Source organism: Engystomops pustulosus, chromosome 7 (assembly GCF_040894005.1).
Source record: "Engystomops pustulosus chromosome 7, aEngPut4.maternal, whole genome shotgun sequence".
Taxonomy (NCBI): domain Eukaryota; kingdom Metazoa; phylum Chordata; class Amphibia; order Anura; family Leptodactylidae; genus Engystomops; species Engystomops pustulosus.
In genome coordinates this window covers 148,263,219-148,287,037 of record NC_092417.1, presented here as the reverse complement: position 1 = coordinate 148,287,037, position 23,819 = coordinate 148,263,219, and the positions used below count along the sequence as shown (strand labels likewise).

The 23,819-nt window shown below is 41.8% G+C and overlaps 1 protein-coding gene across 3 annotated transcripts; it reads right to left on the bottom strand.

The window, feature by feature from the left end:
- Positions 1 to 1,187: 1,187 nt before the first annotated feature.
- On the bottom strand, positions 1,188 to 22,930 carry PIDD1 (p53-induced death domain protein 1). Of its 3 annotated transcripts, none has more exons than XM_072118183.1 (16): positions 22,543 to 22,930; positions 20,763 to 21,131; positions 19,337 to 19,750; positions 16,951 to 17,157; positions 16,393 to 16,447; positions 15,328 to 15,532; positions 14,852 to 14,986; positions 14,298 to 14,474; positions 13,557 to 13,704; positions 13,336 to 13,471; positions 11,906 to 12,056; positions 7,652 to 7,775; positions 5,691 to 5,809; positions 5,138 to 5,242; positions 3,769 to 3,974; positions 1,188 to 3,217 (listed from the first exon to the last, which is right to left on the bottom strand). In XM_072118183.1, exons 2-16 carry the CDS (start codon positions 21,019 to 21,021, stop codon positions 2,974 to 2,976), a joined length of 2,685 nt encoding a protein of 894 aa, XP_071974284.1. In that variant the 5' UTR covers positions 21,022 to 21,131; positions 22,543 to 22,930; the 3' UTR covers positions 1,188 to 2,973. The 3 variants fall into 3 exon arrangements, with proteins under 3 accessions (XP_071974284.1, XP_071974285.1, XP_071974282.1); XM_072118184.1 differs by having other exon boundaries at positions 20,763 to 21,120; XM_072118181.1 differs by having other exon boundaries at positions 20,763 to 21,097.
- Between the last annotated feature and the right edge of the window lie 889 nt (positions 22,931 to 23,819).

Below are 23,819 nucleotides of genomic sequence, written 5' to 3'. Positions count from 1 at the left end.
GAGGGTCACGCATACCTACCCTGCTCTGTCTCCCAGTTCCCTTCACTCTGGGAACTTCCATTTTTCAGGCACTGCACCCAGGGCTGGAGCCAGCACAGCGCTGCTGGGAGGGGGGGGGGGGGGGGGGGCGGCACATAAGGATGTACATAATGGGGCTTATTTACTAAGGGTCGCGGATTGCGCTTTCGTTGGACTGTGCGCTGTTTTCGGAATTTGCATGGCTTTAACAGGTATTTAACAGAGGGTCTGCACTGGTATTGTGTCAAACGATCTGTTTTTGCCATAGCTGCGCTGGCTTTCATGTGTGGAGGGGTGTGTCGTCGCATGATCCGACTGATTTCAAATTGTGTCGCAAGACAATGCACTTACATACACCACGGAGAAGAAGGTGAACTCTGGCGGACCAGAGCCGGGAGGTGACACATGCAGGATATTTGGCGCACGATCTGAGTGAATCGCGGCACAGTGCATTATTGCCGGACAACGCACTTCCGCGGACCGGATAAGTAAATGTGCCCCAATGAATCCATAGGGGTTGTTAATAATAGTAAATAATGGTAAAATAATGACAACAGCACCATCTTGTGGTGCATGCAAGGTGCATGCAAGGCCTCATTTACAAGCTTACTAATATTGTATAGAAAGGCGCACATTTACTAAGGGTCCGCACGGCGCATTTTCGCCGGGTTTCCCGACTATTTGCAATTTGCGCCGCCGCCGACTTGCATGCGACACAAATCAGGGGCCGTGGCCGATGGACAACCCGACTGATTCGGACTGAGCGCGGGATTGTGTCGCAAGACATGCACTCACATACACCGGGAAGAAGAAGGTGAACTCCGGCGGACCTCAGCGGGGAAGCGACAGATGCAAGAAAATGGACGCACGATCTTGAAGAATCGCGCCGGATTTTATCCTTGTCGGAGAATGCACCTCGAGGATCGCAACAGGACTGAGTAAGTAAATCTGCCCCAATATCTTTATTTTAAACATTGGTCAGAAAACTGTCCCCAGAAACAGTGAGATCTTACATCACGGATCTTCAAGCTAATAAAGAGTGTTCTCTGTCCCTGCCTAGCATTGTTACATGCACAGAATGATATATCACCTAGTATGTGGTATAAAATAAGCAAAAACAAACACAGAAACATAATAAATCTTTAGTTTATTAAAAAAAAAAATTCTGTTACAAATATACATTATTTATGTACAGAGGTGTTTGATTTTTAAAGGGTCACTTTAGGAAAACCTATGATTGTAATATACCTGCTATTGGGTTTGCACCATAAAACTTGGTGTTTTACCACATTGTTCCACTAAAACAGCAGAGATTTTACATGGCTCAGACATTGTGCTATACATCTTTTCTATAAATACATTTACATGAATATATGCAGATAAACTATAACCCATTATACAATTTATACACATTACGCAGAATAAAGGCTGTCAGTCTACTGCAGCCACAAAAACAGAATTTCTGATTCTCATCAGTCATCAATCTCATAGATTATTATTGCATTTTTCTTTAATCTCAAAGAAACTTCCCCCAAGTACTATATAATAATAATATTTTTTTAAGGAACTGAGGTTACATTAAATTTCTGCTTAGATGTTCTGTGTTTGAGCCTCATTGAACCAATGCTAACAAGTTCTTTGAAGGGGCTTTGCAAAGACAGACCTGGCCCTATGCTATAGGATCACAGGAACCTTTTTATTAATTGACAGGGACCTAGAAATCGGACCCCAGGCCATCAAAGACTTTCCCCCTAACAGTGTTGGGTGAAAAAGCCCCTTAAAAGAGACCGCAAAGAAGGAGTTTCATCCAAAAATGTAACAGAGAATCTCTAAACCCTTCTGTCAACACCTCCATTAATACACATGACATAATTAAAAAAGAAAAAACTATTTGGAAAAATTGCAGATGACAATGTTCCAGTATCCCCATTTCAGTGTCTCTGGGTTACCAGATATCACCAAACATGGACAAGAGAATTAAATATTGGAAATGAATGTTATAATCTCTGGAATCCATCACTGCTCCAGTGCCCACCGCTCTGGTGGTCCCCACTGATCCCTGCTTTTTTCCTGCAATGATGACATGCCATACACGCACACCTGACCACAGCAGAAAATCATGGGGGTCACGGGCACATCATTGCTGCAGGACATAAGCAGAGACCAATGACTTTCACCTCCTGAAGGAAGAAGTGAAAAGGACAGAAGAGGTACAATCTGGTCAGCTCCTCCTGCTCTATAACATAGGACAATGTGTACAATCTTTAAGCTCCTCCTGCTCTTTAACAATCTACCAGCAGATAGGACAATGTGTACAATCTTTAAGCTCCTCCTGCTCTTTAACAATCTACCAGCAGATAGGACACTGTGTACAATCTTTTTAGCTCATCCTACTCAATAACATGTTGTCTGCAGGTAGGACATTATGTACAATCTGTTAAGCTCCTCCTGTCCTATAACATGCCGCCTGCAGATAGGGCACTATGTACAGTCTGCTCAGCTCCTCCTGTTCTATAACATGCTCACTGCAGATAGGACACTATGTACAGTCTGCTCAGCTCCTCCTGTTCTATAACAAGCTGCCTGTAGATAGGACATTGCATACTATCTTCTCAGCTTCTACTGCTCTCTAACACTCTGCCAGCAGATTAGACACTGCTGAGCTCCCCCTGCTCTATAACATGCTGCCTGCCGATAGGACACTATGTACAATCTACTCAGCTTCTCCTGCTCTATAACATGCTGCTGATTACACTGTGACACATTTTATTTTTCTTATAATCCAGGCAACTGAGATGATGGAGAAAACTCCAACAAATAACTCCAGTTTACCGAAATTGATAAGGAAATTTGAGAACTTGACATTAAAGCCTCTGTTAATCCCTTATTCATCATTAAAAGACACAAACATTGATGATTTCAGACTTTGTCCTCCAATTTGTGTCCATTCTGTCTTCATGACTGACTCATTACAATGGCGGAGTCTTCGCTGCTGTTACCTTGGTCCAGACCAACTCTTCGTATGGACTGTGTGTATTTCTGCTTTCCCAGGGTGATCACGTCTTCTATTTCATCAGCTATGTCATTTCTTTTGCTGTCCCGCATGGCCTGCACTAACTTCTGTACACAGTCCGGCTGCTCAGAGTTATTCCGGGCCCATAAAAATATCATATCCAGGATGAGCTGATTCAAGTCTTTGCTGTGAAGATACATAAGAATGGTCAATCCATCATATGTCATGCTAAAGTATAAATGACCTCTGAACATTCTGTAATTCATGTGTTATACAGGCGGTCCCCTACTTAAGAACACCCGACTTACAGACGACCCCTAGTTACATACAGACCTCTAGATAATTTACTGTATTTTAGCCTTAGGCTACAATAATCAGCTATAACAGTTATAAAAGGAGTCTGCAATGAAGCTTTATTATTAATCCTGGTTCTTATGACAATCCAACATTTTTTAAATCCAGTTGTCACAGAGAACAAAAATGTGTCTGGAGTTACAATTAGAAAATATACAGTTACAGACTTACATACAAATCTAACTTAAGAACAAACCTACAGAACCTATGTTATACGTAACCCGGGGACTGCCTGTATATGATAACCGGCACCAACCAACGTGATCTATAATATGTATCTGGCAACTGATACCTGTCATAGGATTCATCACATAACTTATTAGGGAAAATGAAGCAAATACTGAAGTCATGGATCAGGTTAGCAGCAGGCAGACATCACTCACCTGTTATTAAAACTAATACGTTGCAGCTCATGATACGACAGTCCCAGATTTAAACCAATGTTCATCCAATCTAATCCAATCTGACTGGCGATGCTGAGTAGGTTGGTTTCTGTCAAATAACCCACCTCAGGATTGCCTATATTCAAGGGGGGTAGGAAGTAATTTTTCCTTTGCTTATTGTGCCCTCCATTTGGGTATTTTGTTTTCTGGTAAAAAAAAAAAGGAGAAGAAGAAAAAGTGTCTTAAATATGTGGATCACAGTCATCTTAAATGATGTGAAGTAAAGATAGGCATACACGCTACATAGCTGTATTCGAAAACTCATTTAGCCTTAAAGGAAATCTACTATAAAAATTATTATAATCATGGTAATCCAGGGACACGTTCTCACAGATCCAGGCACAATGACTGTGGTAATCTTCTTATATTTGTTATCTATGGCCTCCTTCTTAGCAACTATTAAATGAATTATGCTAATGAGCCTGAAGGGCTTTGAAGCTCCTCCTAAAGCCCCTCATTGCTGTAGCTTCAGAGGATGTTACACTGTTTCACACACACCCCTCTACTCCCTGGCACTTCCCCTTCCTTTTCCTTCTGTAATTTCACAGCAGCAGAGGAAGTTTCATCACACAGTGGGAGAGGGGAGGTGCTTCTGGACAGTGTAACAGCCTGTAAAGCTACAGCACTGAGCACTCAGCCCTTCTGGCATATAAGTATAATTTTAAAAGTTTATTTCAGAAGGAAGGAGGCCATGGTTAACAAATATAAGAAGATTACCACAGTCATCATGCCTGGATCTAAGATTTCCTTTAAAGGGTTTGTACCAACTTAGGAAGTATATCCTATTGAATGGATAACATGGTGATCAGTAAGGTTACTAAATGCCCCAACCCCCATTAATCTGAACAACAGGGGTCCCCCTCTCGCTAACTGATGGAGCGGCAGGGTGAGTATGCGCCTGCCACTCCATTCATTTCTAAGAGAGTGGTTGTGGATCGTTGAGCACATCGCTGACCTATCTCTGGTACTCCAATTCACTGCCAATGGTAGCACCAGAGATACCCAAATGCTATGCTCTGCAATATCCAACACTCCCAAAGTACTGAATGGCACAGGCAGTGGGAGCCCTTAGTGAGTAGGGTCCCCAAATGTTTTTTTTTAAAGAAATGAGAATAAAGAATTTATTACACCAATGACCATTGGGATCAAGTATTGGGACAGCTCATTCCGACTGTACCAGGTAAATGTGTTCCTCATCATGATTTCATCTATAATAGACTGTCAGCATCAGCATCACCCATTATAATAAGGGATGTGCTGCCAACAAAAAGTGGGCTTTCCAAGCCATAATTTTTGTGCAATATCTTACAGGTAGTTTGATAGGCAGTGATGCCATCCAATCAGAGCCCTTCCTGTGTTTAGTGAATTCTTCAGGAAGAAGCCCTTCAGGAACAGAACCACGGTAAAAAGAGACCTGTAACAAAAAGTTAAATATAGTTACGCACAGGAGGTCCTCAATATTGATAGATATATATGATTATACATTATTGTTCATGTATGGCTAAGCGTTGGATTGGATATGTAGGTATATACATGTGACGGATATCATTGGAGGGCGGATAAATTGAATAGATTATGGGGTTTTCTTTACTTCTTTTCATTGGAAGCCACACCATGCAGTATTAGGGATTTACTGAAGGGACGGGTGCAGGTGGGACCCACATCTATCAGACACTTGTCCTGTACGTATGTCATCCTTGCAGATCATGGAAAACCCCTATAACAATCAATTAATTTATAAACCAAACTAAACCTGGGAGATGCTACAAGGGACCAAAGGAGATGAATCTGAGCTGTACATGTATATTGTAAGATAAGCATTATCCACAAATTATGAAATCACTACAATGTCAGGTTCTCACCTGTCCTTTAACATCTTTATCCATCCTGTCGGCAGATGATTCGACGTAGACCTCTTTTTTGTTTTTTAAGTGAGAATGGAACACAAAACATATCCTGCCATTCACACAATCCGGCCGATCTGATGCAAAAAAAAAAAAAGTTGAATCACAAGTGAGGGTGGATGTCTATATGTAGAAATGTGTTGTGGTCATGTAATGGATTTAGAGGGGTTGTCCACAGGTTCCAAAACATGGCTACTTTTTCCAAAGACAGTTCATCTCCTGTGTGGTATTGCAACTAAACTGCTTTAAAGGGAACCTGTCACCAGGAGACCCATTTTTAGCACTCCCCCAGTCCCCACAGAACATAGTACATACACTGCCAAAATGTTTTTGTATAAAAAATAGGTTTTACAGAAAAAAAAGATATGTTATATTGTACCTTTCATTAGCAGCTGCTGTGTGACTAGACACTCGTCCCCTGGGAGTGGCTGGAAAGGAGCAGTTCCCCCCCACCCTTGGGAAACAGCTCATCCATGTGTCCTTTTCAAATATATGAAAACACCCATCACTTGGCTTAGCGACGCCCCCTGCTCCTCTACAGCCAATCCCGAGTGAGGGGAGTTATTCATTTATTTGAAAAGGTCACATGGAGGAGCAGTTTCCCAAGAGTGGGGGGGGGACTGCTCCTTTCCAGCCACTCCCAGGGGACGAGTGCCTAGTCACACAGCAAGATACAATCTAACATCTCTTTTTTTCTGTAAAACCTATTTTTTATACAAAAACACTTGTACAGCGTATGTACTATGCTCTGTGGGGACTGGGGGAGTGCTAAAAATGGGTCTCCTGGTGACAGGTTCCCTTTAATCTCTATACATCCGAGCTGCAATACCAACACAAACTATAGTCAGGGGTGGCGCTGTTTTGGGAAGAAAGCAGTCGTGTATTTCATAACTCCTATAAGATGCACCCCATATTTGGACATCAATAAAAATAAAAAAATATATTGCACACCACTTAAAGTTCCTTGGTTGTCAAACGTCTCTGCAATAGCTTACACACAAACAGCTTTGTAACCTAATAATAATAATTCCTTTATTTATATAGCGCACACAGATTACGCAGCACTGTACCCTGCGCACCAACAGCTCTGCTACATCTACGCACAAACACACACAGCCCTGCTACATTAAACCTGTTACACACATACCATTAGCTGTTAACTACTTATAATTACTAAACCCACTACATACCCTCAGATTACCCCCCCCCCCCTCTCCAAACACACAGAAATCCCATCAGTTCCCAGCCCCTATATTTAATAACTCCACCCTCTTTATTATCCTTTGCAACCCCATCCTTCCCTTCTCCTTCAGCTCCCCGACTAGTCACAATCGGTAGCTGCAGAACACAGGCAGCTAGTAACATGTAATCAGAGCCTTCCTGGGTCATGTAACTTGAGAATGTCACATGACCCAATGATGTCAGACAAGGACCTTGTTAACTTTACTGTCGGGATGCTGGGAGAGGGAAAGAGCAGTGCAGAGAATCCTATCTCTTGGAGACAGGGTGAAATGCTTTGTTAGCGCTTTATCCGAACTCCATCACAGCATTCAGATAGGTCCTGACTTTCAGACTATAGGGCAGATTTATCAAGCAGTCTGAAAGTCAGAATATTTCCAGTTGCCCATGGCAACCAATCACAGCTCAGCTTTCATTTCACCAGTGCTCATGAATATTTTAAAGGGGAGCTGTGATTGGTTGCCATGGGCAATTGGAAATATTCTGACTTTCAGACTGCTTGATAAATCTACCCCTATAAGTCCGAAAAATACAAAGAAAGAGTTAAGACTACGGAGAAGCAGGGACTCCTTATATCATATATCACCATGATGCTAGGAGTCCCATTCTCTGTACTGTGGTCGGTCACCGCACATTTCATGATTCACGGACTGACCATGACAGTCTGTGGAAGCCCATACCTGAGTGCAGCTTTAAACCTTGTTCAAATGTTGCAAAGAACTGTTCCCCTTCCAAAAGTTCAACCAGGTCAGACGGCTCCGGGCCCTTGTACCTGTCCTGCAGTTTTTTAACTGTTGATTCCGCCTAAGGGAGGAAGAAAAACGTAACAAAAATCTTATAAAACGCTAAGAAAAGACGCTTCCATTTTGTCATAAGTATCCACTATTCCAACTTTTTCCAAAAAAGTTCAAGTCAAAAACTACACTCTATTTTGGAAGCTGCATGCACAGTTATATTAATATTACTCATGCCAATGAAGATTTTATTTACAACGTGATGCCGCACGTTGCGTTTTTGGACTGTTTTAAAGCATGCATTTCAGTCCGATTTTAAAACACATGCGTTTTTGAATGTTTACCATGTGTTTGGCTGCTTATCTTCATTTCTAGAAGTGTAGGCAGCTGTGTAACAGATTACATGCGGGTACATGGAGAGGGCTCACTGGCCTCAAATATAAATAAACAGTAAAAATCACAAACACATTAGGTATCGCCGCGTCTGGAAATGCCCAATCTATCAAAATATAAAAATGTTTTTTCACTGCGTTTACAGACTGACCATGACGTTTACGGACTGACCATGACGGACCATGCCCAAAGTCGAAAATGGCACTTTTTTGCCTTTTTGAAAAATATAAAAAATTCTATACAAACTGATCAAAAGGTTGTACAGTCCTAAAATGGTAGCATTGAAAACGTTGTCAAAAGTCGCACAAAATGACACCACCCACAGCTACATACATAGAAGTATGAAAAAGTTATTAGTGCCAGAACATGGCAAAATTAAAAAAAAAATTGTACAGGAGGCTTTCATTTTTGTAATTGTAAGAAAACATTATAAAACCTATACAAATGTGGTATCCCCATGATCGTACCGACCCAAAGAATAAAATAGACATGCCATTTGGGTCACACAGTGAAGGCCGTAAAATCCAAGCCCACAAGAAAACGGCACAAATGTGGTTTTTCACTGCATTTGGAATTTTTTTACCACTTCCCAGTATATGGCATGGAATAATCAAATACCATCACTATGAAGATCAATTTGTTACGCAGAAAACAAGTCGTCACACAGCTCTGTACATGGAAAAATTTTAAAAAATTATAGATTTTTGAAGGTGAGGAATGAAAAATTTTAATGAAAAAAACAAATATGCCCTCACAACCTAACATATTTTCCTGGTAAGGAAGCTTATCTTCAGAGCTGAGTACATGTTCTGATAATAAGTAGTGTTATCACCAATAGCTTATCAAAAATCAATGGGGCAGATTTACTTACCCGGGCCCATTCGCGTTCTCTGCGGTGGATTCAGGTCTTCCGGCGATTCACTAAGGCAGTTCCTCCATCCTATATACCTGGTGAAGGTAAGCGCGTGTCCTGCGACACTTTTTTTTTTTTAAATGCGGCGTTTTTTCCGAATCCATCGGGTTATCGTTCGGCCACGCCCCCCGATTTCCGTCGCGTGCATGCCGGAGCCGATGCGCCACAATCCGATCGCGTGCGGCAAAAACACGGAGCAATTCAGGGAAATCGGCGCAAAACGGAAATATTCGGGTAACACGTCGGGAAAACGCGAATCGGGCCCTTAGTAAATGACTCCCAATGTGTTTTACTGTATAATTGTTATACTTGCCTAATTTTATCCACACAAAGGTATTTAGTACAACACTAATCACACAAAAATCCAGGACATAGAAGTCATGCAGGCATCTCACATGCTATTACTTAGCTGGATAGAGATGGATTTTTCACTTGAGCAGTAGTGACGCTCTCAATGTCTGCCTGAAGCATAATGTATAACAATGATAATTTATAGTTTGTCTAAAAGGGACTTCAATCCGATTTGATTGGACTTTTAAACCTCATTGCTGATTGTTAAAGGGTTATTCTGATTATAGAAATGTATGGCTATGTTTTCCTAATCCACCTGCCTAGGAACCAACAATTTCTAAAATCTGAGGGGCTGTGGTGCTGCTTCAGTGTTTAATGTTTTATCCATATACATTTGGGGGAGATTTATCAGAAGTGTCTGAGAGCAGAACTGTTCTAGTTGCTTATGACAACCAATCAGAGCTCAGCTTTCATTTTATAAACAGCTGTGGTAATATAAACGCTGCGCTTTGATTGGTTGCCATGGGCAACTAGAACAGTTCTGCTCTCAGACACTTCTGATAGATCTCCCATATACTAGCTGTGCACAGTCACAAAGGGGCAGATTTATCAAGCTGCAGGGGCGTAACTTAAGGGGGTTCAGAGGTTTAGGGGGCCCTTATGGTGTCACTTTCCCATATGAGAAGACTATTACTATAAACAATACATTATAGTCGGGGGCCTGGCACAGACTTTGCACTGGGGCCCATCAGCTTCTAGTTACACCACTGTCAAGCTGTCTAAGGCCCCTTCCACACTAGCGTTGCGTTTCACGTCAGGGTGCAATGCGTGAAAAACTGACGTTTTTGCCTGCGTTTTTGTTCCATTTTTCCTTGGAGTAATTAGCGTTTTTGCGTTTTTCACGCGCGTGTTGTTAGCGTTTTTTTTTGCGTTTTCGGCGCATTTTTCACGCGCGATTCAATGGGAGACTCGAGCATTTTTCAAAGGGACCATGGTTTGGGATTAAAATGTGTTATTTAATTGAAAAATAATGTCTTCTGATAAGTTGCAAACATCTGCGATCTATTCTTCACTGTTCCGCGCGTATATTATCTCCCGACAAGTTAGCAGATGTGAAGAACAGTGAAGAATAGAATAAAAACATTGAACACAGTGAACACAGGATCATTTAAGAGAAAAACACAGTGCAGAACACAGTGCAGAATAGATTACAGATGTTCGGCACATCTGCTTACTTGTCGGGAGATACGCGCGGAACGGCGCGAACAAAATAGCATGTGAAGAACAATATATATGTGTGTGAAGAACACATTGCAGATGTTTAAATACATCTGCAATGTGTTCTTCACACATATATATTGTTCTTCACATGCTATTTTGGGCGCACCGTTCCGTGCGCATCTCCCGACAAGTAAGCAGATGTGCCGAACATCTGTAATCTATTCTGCACTGTGTTCTGCACTGTGTTTTTCTCTTAAATGATCCTGTGTTCACTGTGTTCACTGTGTTCAATGTTTTTATTCTATTCTTCACTGTTCTTCATTGTGTTTTTTTAATTAAATGCTCGATCGCGAGCAGGGGAAATAATGTTATTCTGGTCACCTAGCAACCCTTACATTTAAAACGCATTGCACTCGCATTGCACTTGCAATGATTGCGAGTGCAATGCGTTCTTGATGCATCTCCATAGACTTGAATGGGGCGTGAAAAACGCAAGCACGCGCGTTAAAACCAACGCTAATGAAGAAAGACCCATTGAATACAATGGGACAGAGTGCAATGCAAGTTCTGCGCGTCAAATGCACGCGCAGAACTCGCGCGTGAAAAACGCCAGTGTGGAAGGGGCTTAAAAGTCAGAATGTTCTTAGTGGCCCATGACAACCAATTACAGCTCAGCTTTGATTTTACCAGTGCTCATTTATATTTTAAAGGGGAGCTGTGATTGGTTGTCATGGGAAATTAAGACCATTCTGACTTTTAGACAGCTTGATAAATCTGCCTCATAATGTGAGTGTAGGCATTTGTTATTCTAATGATGACAATTTAAACCTGATACACTAGGTAATTGCATAAATGACAACTCCCTAGTATGCATTAATTATTGCTACAGTTCGAGTCAGATTATTGTTATATATTGTATAGTCCCCTCTATCATATTACCTAGCAGAAGGCTTTCCCTCCTGACCTTCCTATATACACTTCTTATGACCTTCCTATATACACTTGGCAGAGTGCGTAGAAAGCCACTGTCATCCACCTATAGGAGCAGCTTATCCCCTACAAAAACAAATAATGCTCAACCCCTCTCTAATGCCTGTAGGATAGATGGTTAGATTGTCCACTGACATTGCTGGGTTTCACCAAGATGATTATACTGTTTCCTTACACTGTTACTTTAAAGGGGGAGATTTATCAGCAGTGTCTAAGAGCAGAACTGTTCTAGTTGTCCATGAAAACCAATCAGAGCTCAGCTTTCATTTTCCCGCAGCTGTTTATAAAATGAAAGCTGAGCTCTGATTAGTTTCCATAGACAACTAGAACAGTTTTACCCCAGATACTTATGATAAATCTCCCCCAAAGTTTGCCAATATTGTGTATTGTACCTTGTTTTGACAGAGACACTGCAGCAGCACCTGCTCCGGGTCTCGCTTCCTCTGCAAAGCAACAAAGTTGACCTTGTGCGTGCGCAGGTTTTTGTATACATTCATGGCCAAATCACTGACAAAGGACTTTGCAGTATACAATATCCAGTACCTAATAAAAAAAACAACATAATTTACGTAACAGAAGGTAACAGAGAGATAGTAACAGACACTTGTTGGGAGTGATTTTTGGATAAAAATATTTCAGATACATTTAAAACATCTGTTACATGTTACAGTTACTACCCATCGTTTAGGGTAGGTCGAGTACACAGGCAGAACCTTTAAGTAGGGGCTTGAGTTTCAATGTCGTGTTTGTCTTCCCTGAACCTAGTCCCTTCATTACAATGTCACAAGGCTTCTCAGGTTAAATGGAACCCATCACCAAATTTTACCATTAATCTACCTGCCCCCTTAGATAGGTTATGACATTTCTAGAATTGACCCTTTTATGTGAAATTTCACCAATTTAACTATAAAAAAATTTCCTCACGTGACAATGAACAGAGAAGAGTCATATTTTCCCTGAGATGAGTCTAGTTTAGAGGCTGCAGGGGGAGTGTCACTTCAGATGCTCTTTGTTTCCATAGGCCCTAGAAAAACACTTTTGGTTTCATATTGAACATAAGAATCTCCTCTTTCAGATCACAACTTATGGTTCTAGGAGCTACAGAACCAGAGATATAGCCAGAAAAAGGCAGGAAATGGATCTTTAGCTGCAGCTCACATTTGCAACTATAGGGCACATTTACTCACCCGGTCACTTCGCGATCCCGCGGTGCGTTGTCCGACGAGGATGAAGTCTGGCGCGATTCACTAAGATTGTGCGCCCAATATCCTGCATGTGTCGCTTCCCTGATGAGGTCCGCCTGAGTTCACCGTCTTCTTCCCAGTGCATGTGAGTGCATGTCTTGTGACACAATTTTGAATGTTAAATCCTGCGCTTAGTCCGAATTAGTCGGGTTGTCCAACGGCCGCCCCCCAGATTTGTGTCGCATAAAAGTCAGAGTGATTGCGCCAAAATCGGCTCGCGTGCGCCAAAAACCCCGGTTAAATGCAGCGCAAATCGGAAATAGTCGGGAAACCAGATGGAAATGAGGTCCGCGGACCCTTAATAAATGCGCCCCTGTGTGTTTAACTGTCTGTATCTCTGGTTCTGTAGCTCTCCTTATGTGGTTTTGAAGATGAGATTTTATCTTTCATACCCTGGAGGCTGGTAGTTTAGCAGAGTGAAAGCTGATGGCAGTGTCAGTTTAAAAGCCCCAAACATGTTGACCTCATTGTGCCCACTGCGTTGCATGTTTTCAGACACTTCTAACTGATGAGTTTCTTGGTATTCTAAGCAATTACATCCCAAAATATAATAAACATGGTTCAAAAGAGGAACTCACCAGGAAAAATGATCCACTTGGAAGTGAGCATAAATATGAGTGATTTCCAGTACAACCTGGTTGGTTATGTCAGTCCATGTCTGTGCCCGGGGATCTCCATGCAGGAGGAAGAGACGGGAACGATCCAAGGTGTCGCCTGCATAGTAAAAAACATATGTACTGGTAATGTGACAAACAAGGTGCGTATCATCACAGCCCCAACAACCTGTGTAATATCTCACCTGTCACACCTGGAGGGAGCGGTAACTGAATCTTTAAAGGACTCAAAAAGTTGGCTGATGAACTTTGTGAGAGGCATAAGAGGGGACTTGCGGAGGTTTCTGAGTCTCCAGTGATCTTCGCCAAAATGTTTTTGGAGACTGGCAAAACCTACAAATTCAAGTAAATTATCGTGATTATCAAGCTTTACCTGTAAGGGCTAAAAGACACAAACGTGCATGGTCCATGATGCACAGACCATAACATGGACAGGTTTTAGACACCGAACACTCTGCACGGGCCGGGACTCCAAGCATCATAGTTATGTTTAATGCAAGGAGCTGCCACATAACCTCTGGACAACACTGCTATACTGTCAACATATTCTCAGTACGGAACTATTTCTGCAGGGAAGCAGGAACTCCTTGCATCATATATAACTATGAAACTTGGAGTCCCATCCCCGGCCACTACACAGTCCATGATAAGCGCATTTAGTGTTTGAGTCCTAAGTGTACCACATTAAGGATAATGCCACACATGGCGTTTTGAACCCGTTTTTGGTTCGTTTTTAAGCACACCGTTAAAAAACGCATGCGTTTTTTGAAAACGCAACAGTTTTTGACAGGTTTTACCAATTATCTTAATTAAGACTGGTCAAAAACAGATGCATTTTCAAAAAACGCATGTGTTTTTTAGCGCATGCGTTTTTGGACGAACTGCTTAAAAACGGACCTAAAATGTGTGGCCTAATAGCCACTTACCTGCATGCGAACCATTCGATTCTCTACAGTTGCACCTGGTGGAAACTCAACCCGGATGTCTTGGTTGACACTAGAGAACAGGAGCCCTCCCATTCTTGAAACTTCACAGTAATCTTCAACCAAACGTGAGACCACAAGGAACCAGGAGAAGTGATTGGTCTTACAGGTGGCCAGCATCTAGTTTGTAAAGAAAGTTATTAAGAAGTTGGTCTATCAGTGTGGTTTGTACAGCTGAATTTAAATGGGTTTTCTGGGCTTAAAATATTGACAAGAAATCTGATGGTGGCCTAGCTGGTTAGATGTTAACAGCAGATAAACAGAGAATTAAAGTGGACAACTCCGTTCCCTGTGGCTGCAACGATTCAATGCAGTCTAGCTCCCGTTCAATTGTATAGAAATTGTAATAACAGAGCTGTATGCTTCCTGTCTTACTCCCTGATAATCAGCAACTGATCTGTAGGGGTGCTCGATGTCAGACCCCACAAATCTGATAGTAGACACTTATTGCGTATGTTTCTACACGCCCTTTAAGGGGTTCTTCTTAGTGGTCCCACCTTATGGGTTGACTTCTCCTTGGTTGTGGTGCTCAGGTCCGTCCATTTTTCATCGGTGTCACCATATGTCCTGATGACCACCTCACGCTTTGGCTCAGGCTTTAGAAAGGCAAATGGGATGTTGATTTCCACATCCTGTGGTACAACAGAGAAGACTGAATGTAAGTGTTCAATTTTTTTGGGGGGGGAAATATTTTTAGACAATGCACACCAAAAAAAGAATTTGGTTTGCATTGACTAAGGATTTAAATGTTTAAAATCAGGGTAACCTCGGATCCCGGCCATGAATGCACTTGGCAAAGGTACAGATCCAGGGACAATCTCTACCCCTTTTTTAAGTAGATAATTTGGAGTGGGGGCCCTGAATACGTTCCCCATGCCCAAACTCAAAGGTTATAGTATAAAAAGGGCAGCTGCACAGTCTTTTTCTGTAGAATGTATGCCCCGAAGTTAACCCATTAGTGCCTGACCCTTACCTGAAGAAACTGTATACCATGAGGTTGTAGCTCCAAAGTCCTACTACTCAACAGCACATCATGGTGTCCAAGCCTCACATGTTGCTGGTCTGGTCGCAGTATTTGGTAATATATTCTGGTGTTACAAGATACAGATCCGGGAGGAAAACAAAGATGAAATCCATATGGGAGGAATACCCAGCATCCATCCGTTGTCACACAGAAACTGAGGGGAAAGGTTTAATACTGTGTGAGCAGGTTGCCAAAAAGTCCTTCCGCTCTCAATAAGAGAAAAAGTTGGTACTGTTACACATACAATAAATTTTCATGGATAAATGAGATTACCGAAATGTTAAATAATACCAAACTAAAGCAACAATGTAGCTATCATGATCAGACATGGAATCTACCATGTGTTCCTTCTGCTTCATGCAATGTATAGGTTTCTGTGCCAGGAGCTTATCGGGATGGACCCCCCCCATTGTTCCGATACTTATGACTTCCCTTGTAGATAGGTCATCAATATGAAAAATGCATAAAATGCTTGAAAGTCCCTTTAGGTCAGAGCGTGACCTTAGTATTGCAAAAGTTGAATCTTACACCCTGGATGCACAGCAAATTCCCAGATTCTAAACCTGAGGCATCCACAAGTTTTTATTGGAGCATATAGATGGGATTTATACAAATTCCATCCACCATGCGGCCTTCGTAAATCGTGTCCAGTGGAGATAGGGGGGTGCCAAAAAAGAAGTGCTACTTACACTGCTCAAGGTTCCCCATCATACTGGTACTTCAGGTCTCAGGACTTGCTCTGACCAATCAGTGGCCTCCACAGACTACGAGAATGTCACTAGAGATGTAAAAGGAGGTGATCTGAAAAAGCCACTAATTGCCCAAAGATGGTCCTAAGGGTGCCAAAACCATAGGTACAACAGGGTATCCCCCCTCCCCTGTCCCGGCTCAAAACAAAATCCCCCTAAGAATATTTTTTTCTGGTTTGTTAGGTTTTGTTCTAGCTTTTAGTCTTATGTAAGAGGAAAATGGAACTTTAAAAAGTAATTCACTAACCAGCATGATCCAACCTACCTCTTGTCTTCTGCTTTTACATAGAGTTCCTTCATGTCTAAGCTTTGACTTTCATCTGTAATAAAGACAGGATCATATAAACCATAATCACACAAGGCCTCATTCACATAATGCAGTTTTAGCATGCTTCCCATCCAGCTCCAGGTCTCAGGAGGCCACTGGGCGGCAGAGCCTCATTAGGCCTCTTTGCAATGAACTTACATGGCGGCATTAAAAATTCACAAACTAAAACAGTCTCCCTAAAATATTTCCTAGTTTACCAACCCAACAGCCCCCTCATGGTTATTTTATATACAGCTCCCTCACCACCTATGAATTAATTAAATACAGCCGCCCTCACCCCCTTATGTGGGCCGCACCAGCAGCTCTGGGCCCAGGCACTTGCCCAGGTATGCCCAGTGCTGGCACCGGCCCTGCTTCCCATAAGTGTAAAAACGTTTTCTTTAGATTGCCTTTGACCAGTCCAGGAACATTGCAGGGCAACTTTTTGGCGTACTCCATGTATACACTTAATATTGTCACTTTTCATCTGTGATACCGTATTAAAAGATATTTTACCTTCAGATAGAAGTGACGGCTCCGGTTCACCTATGGGGTTGCCTTGGAGATATACACAGGAGCACTGTATGATTTCTATAGGGACACTGCGTAACCTGTTGTTCTGTAAGTCCAGACGAGAGAGGTGAGGTAGACTGGCCAGACCTGCTGGTACAGCCACAAGGACGTTGTTGTGCAGGAACAGCTTCTGGAGGGACATCATGTTACCTGTATATTAACATAAAACACATTTCCACAATATTTAAGATCATTCAGTACTTTCCCCGCTGCACTGCAATGAGCATTCTCCTGTAGAAATCAGATAAAATTACCCCATGTGTGAATCCACCCAAAATATATTGTTTCCTTAATATATTTTCTTTTTTTTCCAGCCTCTGGACATAAGTGAGGATGTTGCATTTACTGACAGCAAGCAGAGAATTTAGAACTAGAAAGACATTTAAATCATCAATAAACTAAATATTTGTATTATTTTTGTCATTCAAGACATCGGAGGGACCTTTTAGGTCTTATTGATATGGATGATGTGCCCTTATTTTATCAACAAGATATCAATGAAGATCCAACCCCCTTTATCTGCATTAAAGAGAACCTGTCGTGCAAATTAACCCACCCAAAATAAAAACAGCATTGCCCTTTCCTTAAGTGGCTCCTTTCCATGGTTGCAATGCTACAAAAATTAGTTTGTGAATTTATTTATGCAGCTCACCTGATGTGAGTCATTCACACTAATTGAGTCCTGCATATTAAAATTTACTTGCATTGCCCTTCCGCCATGTACCTGATATGATATTCTGCTGTATGGAGAGCTATGTTACATCAATGGGCACTGAAAGTCATGTGACCAGGATTACATCATCTACAGTCCTATTACAACTGCAACATCTACCTCATGTATGTATCTGATCACATTAAATCACAGCAGCCTCCATGGAGGATTGTACAATTCCATGGAAGATGGGGAGGAGTAGAAGTCTTTGGAGGCTTCTTTGATGTCATGTGTTCAGATATATGCATGGTGTACAGTTTGCTAATGTTAGAGGCTAAAGGATGCATGATGATGTCAGTCTAGTCACATGACATGCTGAGAAGAGGCATGGGGAGTAGATGGGAGGGCCTCCCGAGCAGAACAAGCCTTCTCTGATGCCAGTTGATAATGGGGATGTAATGGAAACAATTTTTAGCTAAAGGAAAGGGTGTCAGTTAGTTAATAAGGCTCTTTAGGAAACTGTCACTAGCTGTATATGTGCAAATGTAGTGACAGGTTCTCTTTATTTTTGGTGTGTTGCCAGAACTGTTTAAGGGGTATTCCCATCTTGGGTATTTATGACATATCAAACAAAATATATGATAAGTATCTTATAGGCGTCGATCCCAGAGGTGGGATCTTGAGAACAGAGGTATACTGACCTCCTTTGCACCCGATTCGCGTTTTCCCGACGTGTTACCCGAATATTTCCGATTTGCGCCGATTGTACCTGAATTGCCCCGGGATTGTGGCGCACGCGATCGGATTGTGGCGCATCGGCGCCGGCATGCGCGCGACGGAAATCGGGGGGCGTGGCCGAACGAAAACCCGACGTATTCGGAAAAACCGCCGCATTTAAAAACCGAAAAAGTGTCGCTTGGGGAGCGCTTACCTTCACCTGGTCCGAGGTGGTGCATTCCGGCGCGATGAGATGACTTTCAGCGCAGCAGCGCCACCTGGTGGACGGCGGAGGAACTACCTTCTTAAATCCCGTCCGGACCCGAATCCAGAGCAGAGAACGCGCCGCTGGATCGCGAATGGGCCGGGTAAGTAAATTTGCCCCATTGTGTGGATTTCACATAAATACCTGAGGTGGGACAACACCTTTAACACAATACTATATTTAAGCAATTTTGTAAACATGTATACACCATAGAGTCAATGTTAAAGCTTAAAAAAAATTTCTCTATACCACTTGTTTACTTTCCTGTAGTGAGCAGTGTTTCTGAAATGCTACTCAAGTCCTTACACAGCAGATAGATAAAAAGAAGAGGCTAACAATTATCTAATTACTTACCTAGAGAATATTTATCTTAATAATTCACCTCTGTAAGGGGTATGACTATTCAGTGACCGTAAGGAGTTAAGTCACTAGAAACTTTATCAGCTTCTACTTATCTATCAGCTGTCAGTGGAGTACAGGGAAAGACAATTTATACACTCCTTTATCAGCAGAAAAAAGGAGGATGACGAACACTACAGAGAAATATTTTGCTTTAACAAAATATATTGCAAAGTTTATTATTATGATCTGAAATGTAATTTGGCTTAAACCTTTAGTTACGCTTTACACAAAGGGGACAATATACTTTTTATTTTTGAAACTTGGAACAAAAATAGTTTTATAATGACACTTACACATTGTTTCAGGAAGATCGGCCAAATTATTTGCAGACAGATATAAATCCATACATTTCTGCAAACTTCCGATCTCCTCTGGTAGAGACAGCAGCTTGTTCTCAGACACATCCATTTTCTCCAGATTTTTCAGCTGCCCAATGCCAGCAGGGAGCTCAGCCAGTTGGTTAGACATAAGAAAGAGATCGGTCAAGAATATCATTTCGCCAATATCATCTGGAAGTGTCCTGAGCTGGTTGTGCCCAAGATGGAGACTATTAAGTGAAGTAAGGGCGGTGACACAAGATGGCAGCTCTGAAAAGTTGTTAAAACTAAGATCCAAGTGGCGCAGCAAGGAAAGCTTACTCAGATCTGGTGGTAGAGTGGACAACAGACCCTTCTGACAGCGCCCATAGTCATCCCATAGATGCCCACCTGAGAAGTGAGATAATACAAAGCATGTATGTATTACAAAGCAACACAACACATGTATTAATAATCTATAAACTGATATTTAGGCGTACAAGTTAAAGGGGTTTTATGGCCAAAATACATTTTGGTGGTCTTTCATTAAGAACGCGGAAGGGATTGACCTCTGCCTCTACTCCTGACAGCCCTAAGTCATGGATATAACAAGCCAATATTTGGCCACCCAAGGATCTAGTAGTATCTTTGTCTCTAATCTCCTGGAGATAATAAATCAAAATTTACTATAGAGTACAGTGGCGTAACTAGGAGAGACAGGGCTCCCTAGCAGACTACTGATGGGGCCCCCCTTCCCACTTAAAAAATATACATATTAGTATACTCACACATGCGAGTTACAATCACATATAAATACACTCATGTGCATATACACACACATGTATGTGAAACATACTCACATACAGTGTGTACAGACACCATATACACATCACAGATACTGCATATATACATCACAGAATATGTTATATACATATTATGCTGGACAATATAGATGTAATAGTGTACAGCCTCCATTCTTTATTGTGTCAGGTCGGATGACAAGGCCCCCTGACACTGCGGGCCCCATAGCGGCTGCTATGGCTGCTACCGCTGTAGTTACGCCCCTGATAGAGTATTCATATCAGATCTTTGGAACCTCACCAAACAGAATTTACTACATGCTACATGAGTGATTGTGGTACTGCTTCACACTACTTGGTCTAAATATTAGACAGGATTAGTCAACCTGCTCTATTGTTTTATAAAATGAATGGATATTATGAGTACCCCTTTCACCATGGGGTGTCCCTACTTTAGTAGAAGCTTGCAATCCTAGACTCTATTGTAGTCAAAAATTCATGTACAGCTTTGGCTTCATGAATGACCCAATTTAGTCATAGATGTTGGAACGTTCGAAGCCAAGCCATCCACCGTCCTAGTAGACACAATATAAGTAATAATGTATGAGAATATATTACGGTACCTTTCAGTATCAGTGATCTTAGATGGCTGAACCTGGGGAGATCAGCCACCGCTGATGTTATCATTGCATCATTGCTGCTGAGTCGAAGAAATTCCACCTCCATCAAGTCACTTGCCTCATTCTGTGTCACCTGCAGGAACCTCTTACACCCGTCCAGGTAAACATCAAGGATGAGTCTGTTGCCTGCGATGTGCGGAGTGGGAGAGGCAGGTTCCTCTGTGCTGGTTCCCTCCCACTGGGGGTCCAGAAGATGCTCCATCTCTCATTGTCTAAGTGTGGCAACACCGGCATGTCACAGCTCGCCCAACGCAGAGGAGATGTCAGCTATTACCAAGCTGTCGGAATAAGGAGAATGGAGCTAATATACAACTGAAAATGGAAAATAAATGTATATATCACATCAGATTGCAACCACTTTATTAAAAATTACTTTAAGGCCTTTCTTATAGCCTAAAATAACGGGTTTATCCATTTTCCCCAGCGTTGCCTCTCCTCTGGTCCGGCATTCTCAGATTTGTTTACATGCCTATGACATTTGAGCAACACAACCAATTAGCCAATGATGTAATTATGTGCCGTATTACTGGCATCATAGCTCTATGATAGGAAACAGTAATGTGGCACCTGACCGCCGCTCCCACTTATTTCATATAGTGGTCACATGTCATGTGCATGCAAACAGAGACCAGGAGGTCCAATAGAAAGGCGCTGGATCTATATGGGTTATAGAACGGTTAGTATTCAGATTCCGTTATAGAATGGTGAGTAATTTTACATTCTTTTTCATTTTAGGCCATTTCCATATTCTTCAGAACCTTTTTTTATTATTGTTTGTGTAACAGTGAAAAATATATTGCACCTACAATATGGTGGGCTTGTTGTCAACTTTAAAGGAAATCTACCACCAGGATGAAGGATTGTAAACCAAGCACACTGTCATACTGTGTGTGCCTCCTCTGGCAGGATCCACTCTTCTTTTAGTTTCTTATGCCCTTGTTTTTATTTAACAAGGCTTTAAAAAATATGCAAATGAACCTGCAGGGCTCCAGGCTATATAACAGCTATAGAGCTCAGAGCCCCTCAGACTCATTTGCATAATTTGTAAAGCTGTTTTTGTAAAAACAAGGGAATCTACTACAAGAAGAGTGGATCTTGCCAGAGGGGGGCACACACAAGCAGGTAAGTGTGCTTGGTTTACTATCCATGATCCTTGTGGTAAATGGTACAAACTTCCCATTTGTATTCCAGGATTTAATACAGTAAAACCGAAATGGGAGTTAAAACTTTTCCAAGCCAATGTATATCTTACTGCAGAGACCCCCATGGATCACCCTTCTTAATAATTGTTGGAACAGCAGGACAAGAATGTATCCTTCCACTCCATTCAATTCTATAGGGGTGTCGAAAATTGCTGCAGTGAGAACAGGACCCCAGTTCTAAGATTGTGAGGGGTCACGTTCTCATGATTGGTGTGGTTTTTTTACTCTTGGCTTCTATAGTTTTTTATACAGAAGACCTAAAATAGTACACATATATTTTCGCTAATATGTCTCAAATAAGGTGATTATTTTTTTAGATGTCCCTTATTAGGACAACTCGCTATGGATAGATCCCAAACCAGTAAAAAGGTAGAGAATACAGATGTGGTCCTTGGGTCAGGGTTTGGGGTGCGTAGTGTAACAGAATGCATATTAGGATGTGTACAGTATGTGCTGTGATATTTTAACACTACGTTAAAAAAGAGCCTGACCTGACCTGTAGCTCCGGTGTTAGTACTCACAGTTGATGGCGGCTGGGGCTCAGTATAGGACTCCTTTGTTCGTCATTGAAGCAGTCTCACTTGCAGTATGCAGGATACTGGGGTTCACATATTTAACGCACACTTTAAAGGTGTAATGAAAGCGTCTGCACACATTTCATGGCCTCTGTGCGCTGCAGATCTCTGTGACTTTTTTGAACTTCCTGGTTACATGAGGCTTGGGTGACGAGGAGAGGGCAGGAATATCCGAGCGGCCCCTGCTCCCCCTCCCCTTCCTTCCCTATTCACATCACAGGACAGGCCTATTGTGCTCTGCACTACATCCTCTGACACTAAACTGGAGCACACAAAGCAGATCTGCAGATGTACATGTGCTGCTTCATTACTGGGTAACTGCAGCCCCTTCTTCCAAATGTCATTGTTAAAAAAAACTACAGACAGTTCCCGGGGTTGCGTACAAGATAGGGTCCATAGGTTTGTTCTTAAGTTGAATTTGTATGTAAGTCGAAACTCTATATGTATATTTTATCATTGTAGTTCTAGACAAATATTTTTTTTTGCCCCAGTGACAATTGGAGTTTCAATTTTTTTTGCTGTAATGTGACCAGGGATTATCAATAAAGCTTCATTACAGACACCTTACAGCTGATCATTGCAGTCTAGGACTATAGTGAAGCATCCAGAGAGCATCACCAGAGGTCACAGTGAGAAGAGGGGTCGATCTTTAATTATGGGTTTCCTGTAAGTCGGGTGTCCTTAAGTAGGGGACCGCTTCTACTTTAACCCTAATAGGACTCATCCTTTTTTTGTTTTTGCATTTGTTTTACTCCCCATTCCAAAAGCTCTAATTTATTTATTTTTCTGTTCACAGAGGTGTGTTAGAGCTTGTTATCTGTGGGTTATATTGTTCCTTTTAGTGGCGCCATTTAATATTCCATGCAATGTACTGGAAAGCTGGGAAAAAAATTTCAAGTGCGGTGAAATTGAAAAAAAAAAACACATTTGTGGCATATTTTGTGGGCTCTTTTTATGGCTTTCTTTGTGTCCTCCAAATTACATTTTCCCTTTAGTTTTTGGGTCTATCTGATCACAGGGATACCAAATTTAAAAAGGTTTTAGCAGATTTAAAAAAAAATGTAATCTTTTGAACAAAATAATTAGAATAAAATACATTTATGAACAGGCGTACATAATGAACAGTAGAATGCAGTTGTGCTTAGTCCTGAAGAAGGGGAAATGGTAGGAAACATATGCTAACCCTCTCGCACGCATGTAATTACCACGCGGTTCTGTAATGC

Bases quoted from the DNA above. Each gene is read 5' to 3' on its own strand.
- PIDD1 (XM_072118183.1), bottom strand. From the start codon at position 21,021: ATGGAGCATCTTCTGGACCCCCAGTGGGAGGGAACCAGCACAGAGGAA. The intron at 14,475-14,851 runs GTGGGACCACTA...TTTACAAACTAG, and splicing joins AGGAGAAGTCAACCCATAAG to ATGCTGGCCACCTGTAAGAC. The intron at 7,776-11,905 runs GTACAATACACA...TTCCTCCCTTAG, and splicing joins AGTGTCTCTGTCAAAACAAG to GCGGAATCAACAGTTAAAAA.